At 35.2% G+C, this 12,661-nt stretch overlaps 1 protein-coding gene across 1 annotated transcript in view; it reads left to right on the forward strand.

The window, feature by feature from the left end:
* Positions 1-8,354, forward strand: part of filip1l (filamin A interacting protein 1-like) — a 54,649-nt gene extending 46,295 nt beyond the window's left edge. The window contains exon 6 of the mRNA XM_007244951.4: positions 6,876-8,354. Coding sequence (XP_007245013.3) covers positions 6,876-7,055 — 180 coding nt within the window. The 3' untranslated portion in view covers positions 7,056-8,354. The remainder of the gene's footprint in view (positions 1-6,875) is intronic.
* The last annotated feature ends 4,307 nt before the right edge of the window (positions 8,355-12,661 follow it).

The following is a 12,661-nucleotide window of genomic DNA, read 5'->3' on the forward strand; positions in this document are numbered from 1 at the left end:
AGCCTTCAATCCTAAGAACCATATGTTGTTGGGAGCTAGTATGAACTAGCTTAACTACACCTGTAAAAGAATCAGACCTGTAAACTAGTCTTACAGTAATTTATCCACCGTACCATACAGCAAACAGGGTAATACAGGCGAGTAGTGAATTTTATATACACTGCATTCTACTTCTCTGCTACTGACCTGCAGAACTACACTAAACACTGCCACAGAGAGTTGACTAGTGTAAACCCCACCCATAGAAAACACTGATAGCACAGTAAGGAACCTGTATGTGCATTAACCCCTAAGATCGGGCCCAAAAAATCCAGCCCAACCCGGCCAGCCCCATAAACTTTCATTATGAGTCTGAGCGTGATTTAAACTCAACATTTCTTTTTAGTAACTAGAGCATTAAAACCAATTACAATTTAGAGTTGTTTGGATGAGGGTCAGTATTCAGAATTATGTTAATTAACACTGTAGCACTGTAGAAGAAGCATAGGCCTATTATTTAAGAAGTTTTTGCAGAGTGGAGGAGCTGGTGTGTGTACTGGTGTGTTTTATTCGGATGCACACCCAAGGTGTGTTTTTTTGCCATTTTTTTACCCAGTATTTACATATGCCAAATTTTCGGTGCATCCCTATTACTGTCATTTTTTTAAAAAATAAAATGAAATGTAAGCGTAGATTTCCAGATTTCCACTAAGGCTGGGTGCAGTAGCATTAGCAGCTAACCGCTAGCCCTAGCCTCAGTTAGTGCTAGTAAATGCCACCCAACAGCACCCAACACTGAAGAACCCTGAGTGTTCCGATTAGCCAGGGCAATATTAGGTAGCGGTTCGTCCTATGTAGCTTGTTTTAATAAAATAGGGTACACACAGTATGTTACAGTCCGATGATACTCACCTCTAAATGGCAAAAGAGCTAGCGCTTAGCATGGTTATGCTAATACTGCTTCAGTCTCAACACTGGAGAAACTCCTGTTTAACGCTGTACTTCAGTGGAGTGGCTTTACTGTTCCTTACAATCTGACTGGTAAAATTTATACACAACCCGCAATGAATGATAGGTCGTATGGTGCGATAAGGAAAAAATACCAAAGCGAGGGAGAAATGCTTCAAGAAAAAAAACAAATTAACTGATTTGCAGGTGTGAAAACGCCCTTACACCTATAGTACAAGTATACTTTTTTGAAAAACTAAAATGTAAGCCACAAAGTACTAATACAGCTCACTTACAAGTATATCACTAGTATAGAGACATATTGGTATGCTTACTACACTAAATATACTTAAACTGAAATATACTAAGCAAAATAAGTACACTACTTTCATTAAGCTAGTGTCTTCAAAGCTTTGCCCTATTCTTTGTTATCTGTTCTGTTCTGTGAAATAATGTAAGCAGTTCTACTTAAGTAACTTTTTAGTCTAAAAAAGTCTGAAAATCATTAGAGTATCTGTATCTGTAGGCCGCAGGTACAAGCTTCACTAAAACACTGGAAAATCACAGAACGGTTACATCAGCTGCTTTGTGATTTAACATGATTCCCAGGGCCTGTGAGCTCTGAAGTTGTGTTCCAAACCCTAAACAAGCCCGTGTTTGGTTTCCATGGCCACAGTAGCTGAAGTGCTGCCAGTCAGTGGGTCCTTCCTGCCACAGGACGTGTGCACTCTGAGCTTTACAACTCTGAACGGAGTCTCCTAATTAATGGTCATTATGTGAAAATGTACAAGCCCTTTAGACTTGACCCATGTTGTTGTTCTTACTGGTGCTAGAAAGACTGGGTGACCTAGATTTCAGAAGCTGAGCGGAGATGTACAGCCATGGTTCAGAGCTCAGGGATTTTTTTTTTTGACAGCAGTAGAGAATGCTTAGAGTCTTATTTAAAAACTGCATACTTAAAAACTACTGTGGCAGGGGTTCTCAACTGGTCTCAGTCTGGGACCACATTTTCTCATGGTTGTGACCCACCTTTATAGAATATAAAACAAACAAATTTCTATTTGAAAAATAGCTTTAAATAAACATTTAAACATCCATAGGCATGCAAAGTGAATTTAAGAGAATTTTTCTTAAGAAACTGAGGAGGAACATGACAACTACATGTATAAAATGTACTACAATAAAATTAAATCTTATTAAATATTATTCAAAACTGCACAAAGTAAATAAAGCCACAAAATCATTCCAGTATATCTTTGCATTTAGAGTACATTAGTAAGAAACTCTCTCTGTCTCTTTTACCAATATTAAAGATGAGGACAAATAAAAAAAGAAATGTATTCATTTTTCACAAACTATCCACGACCCGCCCAGAATGTGTCAGCGACCCCCTTTTGCTTCCCAACCAACCAGTTGAGAATCGCTACTCTATAAATATAATTTATATAAATTATTATATTGTTTAGAAAGAAAAAGTAATATTTAAAAAAGTTTGCTTTAAAGTCCCTGTGCATTTATCTAATGTAACTTTCTATTCTGAACTGATAACAAACTGATTATTTAAATCAAATATTTTAGAGCAAGGAAGCACACAAATCATATGCAAGGGAGGTCTACCTGAAGCAACAAACAAAAAAAACACTGTTTTAATAAGTTTACTTAATAACAAGAATACAGTAAGAATACAAACAGCAAAATATATTTCTGTACATATTATTGCACATATACATATAAATATATGTTAAATATAACTAAAGCTGATATATATATCAGATTAGACCCTCCCATCATCATGAAAGCATCATGAAAACTGAAAACCTGGCCCAGATCTCATCCAAGTAGGTTTTTTGTTCTTCTCCTTGTCCTCTTCCATTTCTCATCTTTTTTTTTCTTTTTCTCTTCCTTTTTCTCTCTGTTTCTAAAGATTAGTTAAGATGATCCTGAAGTGTTTTCAGCTGGTACAGCTGGGTAACAGTTGCATTTGCAGAACAGTGTATTCTAAAAGAAGCACAATGTGTTGAGTTTGTATTGCTGTGTGTAATGTGGCTAACTGTTTTTAAAATTTACTTACAAAAGGCAGAGTCTAAAGCAGAGAATCAGCTTATAGTTTAGTGTACCAGGTTAATATTACTAACTATTTGAGTTAGTAATTCCCAAAAAAGTACCTGTTTTTGAGTCTTAGCAAGCACAAAAAACTGAAATAGAACGTTTAAAGCAAGAGTTACGTTTTTAGAAATGTATCTACAGTTTTTTAACAATGATATCTACATTTCTACTCAGTTTATTAACACATATTATACATATAACTCTGTGAGAGGCTGTGAATTGGATTCACAGTGGTTGAGCAGTCATGTGTTACTGATCTAAGCATGATCCTGTCTATAATGAGAAAAAAGAGAGAGAAGCGTATAACTGCTCGCAGGGTGATGACATACTCTGTAAATGCTTCTGGGGTGACATCATCCCCTGGCTGTGATTAGATGACTGTTTGAACCGAGTGTGCAGTAAACAAAAGTATGAGGCAAACCTCTGGATGGTTATTTACCAGCATCTCACATCTTAGCACTGAAATCATTTCTTAGGCCTCTTCTTAAAAAAAAAAAAAGGAAGGAAAGTATTCAGCAAAATGAAGACTACAGTCTAAAGCAATAGGCTTTAGATATTAGAACCTGAAGAGATGTATAGTGACTGTATGTATACGTGGTCTATACTCTTCTCACTAATCCTGTTCAGCCCACTTTCTTAGCTTTGTTGCAGTAAAAAAAAAAAAAAACTAAATGTGTTTTTTAATGATACTGAGGGACTTCTTTTTTCATATTTAAACTGATTTCACTTCAAGTGCATTTATACTGTGTAACACCTTAAACAACAGATGTTGCCACAAAGCAGCTTTACATTACAGAGATTTGGGTGTGAGCCTCAAGTGAGCCCTTAGAATAAGAGAAAGAAATCTTGTGAGGAACCAAGAATACAAAGGGGAACCCATCCTCCTTTGATTGACAACAGATTGCAATACAAAGAACTTTAAACAAAGGCATACACAGTATAGAAAAAAATAAAAAGGAATAAGGAATAAAAGTGAGCCTAATATTCCACAGAAGTAGTCTATGGTACTTTATGGTATGAATTGCACTAAGGCAACAAACAACTTGTTATTGTCTCGTTGTCTAATTATTACACTATCCATTAATTATTTTTCATTAGTATATTTTTAATATAATAAGATAGACGTGTCTACACAAAATAGAATTAGACGTTCTGAGATTTTATCTGGGTTGAGGCAATCTCTTCGGATCCAAAACTCTAATAAGTATATATATTAGTGGTGTCAACAGTTTAGTATAGTTTGATCATTTAAAATTAATCACACATTTTCTTTTTCTTAAGACTATTTGTTTAACAATGGTTTTTTAAATGTAAATAAAAGAATTAGTGTTAGAATGGCAAAATGATTTATGTACTTATTTAAAATATTTTAAAACAGATTATAATTTTTTATCAAATGCTTGCATGTATTTGTTTATATTTTAATAAATACATTACTGTGAAGTATACATTTAGTTCAAATTTAGTTAGATTTAATTATTACTTTTTAAAAAAATGCTTGCTCTGAAGTAGATTTTTTTACATTTTTCTCAACGTGTATTAAAAACAACTACTACAGCAATTTTCTTTAAAATATATAGATATGTTAACAAGGTATGCTTTCATCAAATGCTTTGATCACACTTTAAAAAGTATTGTATATTTTTAATAAATGCTTTATTATAAACTTTATGCATATCTGCAAGTTTCTATCAATTTCTTTTTATTGAATATATTTCCTTAATGCTTGATCTCAAACAGACTTATGCTTTTTTTTCGCTACATGTAAAATGTCAAAACTACAGTAATTCAATGTAGTACAAATCATCTATCGTTAATATAGTTTGTTTATAAAAAAATATTCACACATTTTCTTCTCCTCAAGGATAAGCGTTTAACAGTGAGTTTTTAAATTGTTATAAAATAATCAGTGTTAGATTGGCAAAATGAAATGAAAAAAATATATAAATGGTATTAATAGATTAAAAAAATAATTGTATTAATCACAACAATTTTCTTCTATGTGAATATTTATGATTCATGACTAAAACATGTAAATGCTTGTAGTAACTTGTATAATGAAGGAAATTTGTTTAATGAAGAAAATGAACAACTTGCAAAAGAATTGTGCCAACAGCTCTGTGTGTGTGTGTGTGTGTTTGTGTGTGTGTGTGTGTGTTTATGTGTGTGTCCATGAAAGAGAGACAGAGAGAGAGAGAGATGTAATTCATATATTGGCATAAATAAAAAATATTCTACCTGCTGAACTCAACAGTAAACCACCTCATGTTTACGTTGCTAAATACTGGTAAAAATGCTAATGCTAATGTGACACCAGGCTCTGCAAAAAGAGGGTGTTGTGGCCAAACTTGTTGACTTTATTGGTGATAAATCTGCGTGAAATACATAAATGTGTTTTTTATATGAATTTAAATATAAATATGTAAATCAATCTTCATTCTTGGAGCAAGGATGAAGGTCCCTGGGACCAAGATCAAACAGCAGTGTGTATAGTTTAGTTAATAGTGTAGTTGTGACCATAGTCTAACCGTCTACTAATATTAATGGCGACATCTTGTGGAAATGAACATGTATCACATCACAAAAAACATCACTGATTATTAATCCTACTGGTCAACTTGATTAGTAATAAATTAATGAAAGGAAGGAATGGGATATGGCACTCTGACAGAGAGCTTGATTACAGTGACAGTGAAGAGTATAAGTAGATAACCATGAACCTATTGACACCATGCCTAATGCCATGTGTGGAAAAAAAACACATTTCATTTAGTATTTAACACATACTATGAAATGTCTGTATATCATAAATATGAAAATAAGAACAAAGTATGTCGTAAAAATACTTGCAGATTTATGGATTTATGCATTTATAATATTTTAGAATTTATTAACATTATATTTTTGTCAAGTACATTTTGATTTTACTTTAAAAAATGTTATATATTTGTGTATATTGTAATAAATATATTACTGTTAAGTAAACTTTTAGTTCAACTTAATTATTATATTTTTTTAAATGAAGTAAATTTTTGTACATTTTTCACAAAGTGTATAAAAAACTGCTACAGAAATTTAAAAAATGTAAAATATATTAACATGTAGTATGATTTCATCAAACGCTTTGAAAATCAGAACATTGTATATTTTTGCTTCACTATGAAATTTATGTATGAGTTTCTATAAATTAAATTAAATTGAATATATTACTTATGCTTTTTCTCAAACACCCTTTTGATATATTGTATTCAAAATAACTGATATAGTAATTCACTTAAAGTACGAATTCTGCTTTTTCTGAAATATAATTTTATGACTAATGGTAATATGTACAGTTTAAAGTTACAACAATATTACTATATTTCATATATTAAAAGAGTTTAATAATGGAAGTAGTATGCTTTGGAATCTAGCTAAGTATATACTTGAAGTAATCAGTCAAAACAGGTCAGGATGACTAGAACATTCTATCATGTATATTTCCTTATATAGTTTTATTACATTCTAGTTTAATAGAAGAATATTGGAGAATGGCGGGAATAAGGGGAATGGCGACATCTTATGGACATCACGATGCATCACATCAAATAATTATATTATTAGTCCAACTGATAAACTTTATTGTGTGTGTGTGTTTTGTGTAAATAATACAAATAATAAATAATAAAACCAATAGCTAAATCTGCTGTAAACATGAAATGAGTCCTTTGTTGGTATAAATTATTCTGTGTGTTCACATATTTGGCTGACCACCTAAAATGCTTTTTTGTCATTTTCAGACGAATATTTTAAATTGGCAAATATTTAATACATCCCTAATTTTCCCTATTTTATCCTGGCAGATACCTCCTGAAGCATTCCAAAGGTCTGGACCCACAAGGATACCAAAACCTAAAGGCTGCATCACACCGAAAGGGACAAACAGCACAGCCATGCCTGCACAAAACAAAGGAGCGGCCCAGTCCCCCGTGAACTCCGAGAAGACTGTGCCTAACATGACAAAAACCCCTGCTAAGTCATGAAAGCACAGACATATTTATGTATGTTTTTTATTTGTGTCTTTATTTTTGGTGCAAATTATCTGATGAATGGTGCACTTATGTCTTTGTTGCATCATTTTTGCATAAAACCTTTGATGTGAACAGACTACTTTGAAAGTACTTTGAAACATGAACAGTAACCCATATATATCACATATAGTCAACGCAACATTTTTATTCTTTTTTATTAAGTTCTCTTTGACTACTCGTTTATAAATGTATGTCAGCTGTGCAGTGCGTAAAAACATGGTGATATGTTTTTTTTCTTTATAGCCCAAATCTAAATAAACTCTAGAGGGTAATGGCCCTATCTTACACCCTGTGAACAGTTTTATTTTCACACCTTGTGCCTATGCCATTAAAATAGCATCAGAGTTCAGGGTGGTCTAGAAATGAGGTGTGTTCAGGTAAATATCTGGCATATTTTTTATCTTGGCAGTGGGAAACACATGTGCGCCACTGACCGATTAAAACCCTGACAACAGTCAACAGTCAGCTGCCCAATCTTAGGCATGCAGAAATACGCAAAAGCACCGCACGGTTAAGATACGAATGTGCCAAAGTCAGAGCGCATGTGCCTCTTGAAAGGTTTTTTTTATTTCACGTTACGCCCAAAACACACCCATTATTTATTAAGAGAATTAGTACATGCCTTTTGCACGTTTTGAAACAAGCAAGGCGTACCTAGGCGTATCATGATACCAAAGACACACCGACACGCCCTAAAACCAGCTGTGCTATAGGCCCTGAGACTGTCTTGTGACTAAAAATCAATGCAGATTACAATAGAAAACCTGCTCATCTAGTACTAACAATTCTATCAATGTCAAAATAAAATAAATCACATTTTCTCCACATTCTGAAGGGACATTACCTGAAATTGCTGGCCTGTATCTGCATGAATTTATGCATTGCACAGCTAAAACACAATTGGCTGATTAGATAATTGCATGAAAGAGTACTGGTCCTCCAAATAATAGGTTTATGAATAAATATAGTTTTTATACTTTGCACATTTGCATTTTTTTTGTATGCCAATTGCACATCCATGTATGCCTACTATAGACAATCTGTGGTGCTACAAATCTGTGATATGGTGACTATTAAAGTTAGAAAAACAAATCCTGGTCAAACAAAGTGCTCTTAACGTTCTGTATGAGTTAATGTAAAAGATTTTATTTTTTATATACATATGCTAAAGTAAAGAAAATCATATATTAAAAATGCAGGTGCTATGAGAGTGTTATATGACATGCTTTAAATAAAGTGAACCAATGTGCACATCTACAGTACTGTTATTGTTATCAGTAAACCCAGTATTTTACCACACACAGCCATCGTTTAGTCATCATAGAGTTTATAATAGAAGCACAGAGTTTATAATAGAAGCACAGGAAGAAAATCAACAGAAAAGTTATTCAATATTATCCAGCTCATCATGACCACAAGCATAATGTCTAAATAAAGTATGTAGTTATGAGTGTTAGATTATTTAATATTCTGAATAAAACTTTCTCTTCAAAGCAGTTGAAGTATGAGTTCAGTTCAGTCTTCAGGTGGTGCTGTGGGACTGTTGTTGAGGAAAAAAAATAATTTGTTAACTCACAGGGAGGCTCTTTATGGCCAGAGCAGGGAAAGAGTATCTGTTTAAACCTGGATGTAGGGCTGGATGTACCTCAGTTTCAAGTCAGATTCTGCAGTTACTTATAAAATAAAAAAAATGTGTCATCAAGTTTGTTTACTAGCATCTCCTGACAGCAGAGCTTCAGTCAGTATGTTCTTTTTTTTTTTTTTAAGCAGGGATTGATTCCCCAGTCAGCCCGGGTTTCCAGGTATGAAACACTATACACCTTCTTCTCTACAGGATGGCATGGAGGGGGCCAAGTTTGTCTATTTCAAAGTGTTAGAACTTCCGGTGTGACAGTGGACCACTCATATATCAGTGACTTTAACCACACTGATAATAAACATACAGAATGAGTCATAAAAGATACTCTGTTAGTTACAGGGCCTCACAGTAACTGGAATAAAGGCAGTAATTGGAAGAAAGGGGGAATGATTGCTTGAAAAGTAGTGCTTTGAAGACCAAACAGAAAAAGATGGGAGTGCTGAAAAGCTTCAGAGGCTCAGTTCTGGACCTCCGGTGAAGTGCATGCGTAAATTCGCTCTTCAGCTGGCATCTTCTCTGACAGCCTCACACAACACCACACATCTGTTTCACTGGAGCCGAGTTGAGCAAATCGTGAGTGGCCCAGTGGTCTAAAGTGCTACCACTATGATCAGAAGATCCTTAGTTCATGTAGCGTGCCATCAGCTGCTGGAGCCCCAAGAGAGGTTAATTGGCCTTGCTCTCTCTGGGTGGGTAGATGGCGCTCTCTCTCCCCTCATCACTTCTAAGGTGATGTCGATCAGCACAAGGCGTCTGTGAGCTGATGTATCGGAACCGAGTCGCTGCGCTTCCTCCGAGCAAACTGTGATGCTACTCTGCAGTACTGCATTAGCAGCAATTCAAAAAGAGGCGGTGCCTGACCTCACATATGTCCGAGGAGGCATGTGCTAGTCTTTAGCTAAGTTGGGACAAAAAAAAAAAATGGGATAAAATCAGAAATAAAATTCTATTTAAAAACAAATACATTTAGACTCTTTTCCAGGTAACAGAGAATGTTATAAGAACATTTAGCAATATTTAAAAAAGGTTCCAGGAAGGTTGGCCTGTAATGATACAGAATGTTCCAGAAACATTCTAAAAACATGTGGCATAAGACTGTTTTGCATTACAATGTTACGTCATGAAAGTGTGTGACATACAGTTCTCAGCTAAGGGATACTAACATTACGAAAACATAAAAAGTAGAATTCCCAAAACTAAACATTAATATATTGCCATAAGTGACTTGCAGCGATGTAACCAGAACGTTACAGAACGTTACAGGGGCCAATATTCTACAATATTCTGATAATGACCCAAAAGTGGAACTGACGCTACACAGAAGGGCACAGACTTAACCACTGAAAAATACAGAAATTGTTGTTAAGCAGATAAATAAGCAAATATGTTAAAAAAAAAAACAAATAAACAGTAAGAAGCTTAATAAAATTACTTTAAAAAGACAAACAAAAAAACAGAACTGCATTTTTTATGTTGTTTATTTAAAATTTGGCACAGTCAATTAAAAAATAGCTCAAGTAATTAGCAGAAATCGATGTCTAAACCCCTAATGAACAAGCTGAGAGCGACATTAGCAAGAAAATAACATCCCGATAAGATTAGCATTGCAAACAGTACAGTAAAACACATATCTCCAAATGTAAAAGTACTCTTTGTCTTTTAAAGCACTGTCCACCAAATACAAATTGTGGCTGTAGCTGTAGTTGTGGTGCACGTAAACACACTTATTGTCCTCTGTTAACTGTCGCCAGGGCCGTCTCCTAAAGAGGAGTAATCTATGGGATCAGTTCACCACCAGTGCAGAGGTATGCATTCAGGAACACACAGTGCGGGGAAGGCTTTTGGGTGCTGGCCTCATGTCAAGAAGGGCAGCAAAGAAGCCACTTCTTTCCAAAAAACAAAACAACAAAAAACCTTTAGGAGATTCTACAGGAAGTATATGAATTGTACTGGGATTAAGTTATTTACTGTAACAAAGCCCCTTCAGACTGTTTGGGAACTCTGGCATCTGCACATCTAGTCTGGATACAGGATAAAATATTATTGGGCATAAAAAGCATCCAGGTTCTGTATGACATCTTGTGGCACATTTGTCCAGCTGGACCTGTAGATCCGTGGGCTGTTAAAGCTAACATCCCCACTGGTCCCATAAACGCTTGATTGGTGAAATCTGACCGGGAAGGAAGGAAGTGTTGCAATCTGGTGGATCCATTTCTGGGAAATCATTGATGTCTGTGGGGAAGCATTATCTATCTATTGTCACGCTTTGCGCCCATGCCATCATAAAAGCCTCGGAGTGTAGGAATATATCTACACTGATGGGTGTGGTGGTCTGGAAGTGAGGTTTGTTCAGGCTGGCGTACCTTCACAGTGTGAACGTGCTGGTCAGTATCCTCTGCTAAGACGTGAAAAAGCGCTGAGCTGTTAAGATATGAACAGTGTTACTTTGAAAAAGTAATTAGTTATAGTTACTAGTTACTTCTCCAAAAAAGTAACTGAGTTACTAACTGAGATACGCCACTATAAAAGTAACTAGTTACCAGTAAAAGTAACTATTACGTTACTTTTGTGTTACTCGCCCCCGTAACACCCAACCACCCACCCCCCTGCCCCCACCTTCTCAGAGCGTGTTTCATAAGCCAGATGAATAGAGTGCACAACAGCAAAGACAAGTACCTGCATAGAGGTTTGCATTTTGGGGGACTTGTGAACGTGCACATTTTTACCTTTGACCTCAGTGAATCTGAAATAGTGTCTGTATTTCCATCTGGAAAAGGCTGTTTTGCCACTGGAGTCCTCCTCACTCGCCATCTCTCGCTATGCGCTGTAAACACCGGCCACTATGCATACGTTCCAAACACCCACCCACCTATTTTCTCTGATTGGCTGAAGATGTAATCTTACTATAACCTTAGCCAATAATTGCTTAGGCAGTTATCTCATCCTCCCCTCCCTTGTGACTCACACACACAACACACACTTGCGCCTTTGTCTGTATGCGGGAAGTTAAAAAAAGTTTATTGAAAGCGCTTTTTCCACGTTTTAAGCTGCGCAAGGCATGTATTGTACACCCTCATAATATCAAAGACAAACCAACACGTTCTAAATCCAGCTGCATGATTCGCAATTGACTGGTTCACTATTTTAGCTAAAATAGGGCCCTTTATGTTTAACCATTTGTCGAGTTTGATTACTGAGCATCATAGTTTGCCATTCATAAATTCAGCCGTCTGTCTTATATAAATGCAACAACTTCTGCACTTTTAAGTTTGGATGGACCAGAATTGAACTAAGCATTCAGAATAAATTAATGGGCAATCTGTTATTATATTCATAAGGGCATATTTGTGTTTTTTTTTTCCTTTCTACTTTCATAACAGTTTAATAAATAACTAAGATCCAATTGCAACTGTTTAATATGCAGCAACTTTTGCTCCGGGGGTCAAACAAGCCAGGTGCTCATGAATATTAAAAGAAAATTAAAGACGCGTGAAGTTATTAATTACAAGTTTGGAATCCTTTTTTTGTTTACAAGGTTATTGCATGTTTTCAGTTTCTGCTTGGACAGACCTGTCACCACAAGTTACTTTTGCCCTCGAGGTGGTTGAGAGCTGAGAGCCCAGATGCAGTCAGGTCCATTAGGCTGCGGACAGTGACACGTTTTGTGTAAAACTGCCTATGTACACAACCTTAAAGAACTTAAAATTCAGCAGTGAAGGTGTGATTGACACGTTTGAGAGACATTTTATGGTTGGTTAAAAAAAATGTCTTTGACTATTAGTTTTCAACATCACAAACTATAGCAACTGTAACAAAATAAAAAAAAATGTAACAGTGTTGTTTGTGGGTTTTATTTTAATTTTTTCACAAATATCTTTACTGGAAAAATACAGTATAAAACATCCAATCACAAAAATAC

This window comes from Astyanax mexicanus, chromosome 23, assembly GCF_023375975.1.
Source record: "Astyanax mexicanus isolate ESR-SI-001 chromosome 23, AstMex3_surface, whole genome shotgun sequence".
NCBI classification, from domain to species: domain Eukaryota; kingdom Metazoa; phylum Chordata; class Actinopteri; order Characiformes; family Acestrorhamphidae; genus Astyanax; species Astyanax mexicanus.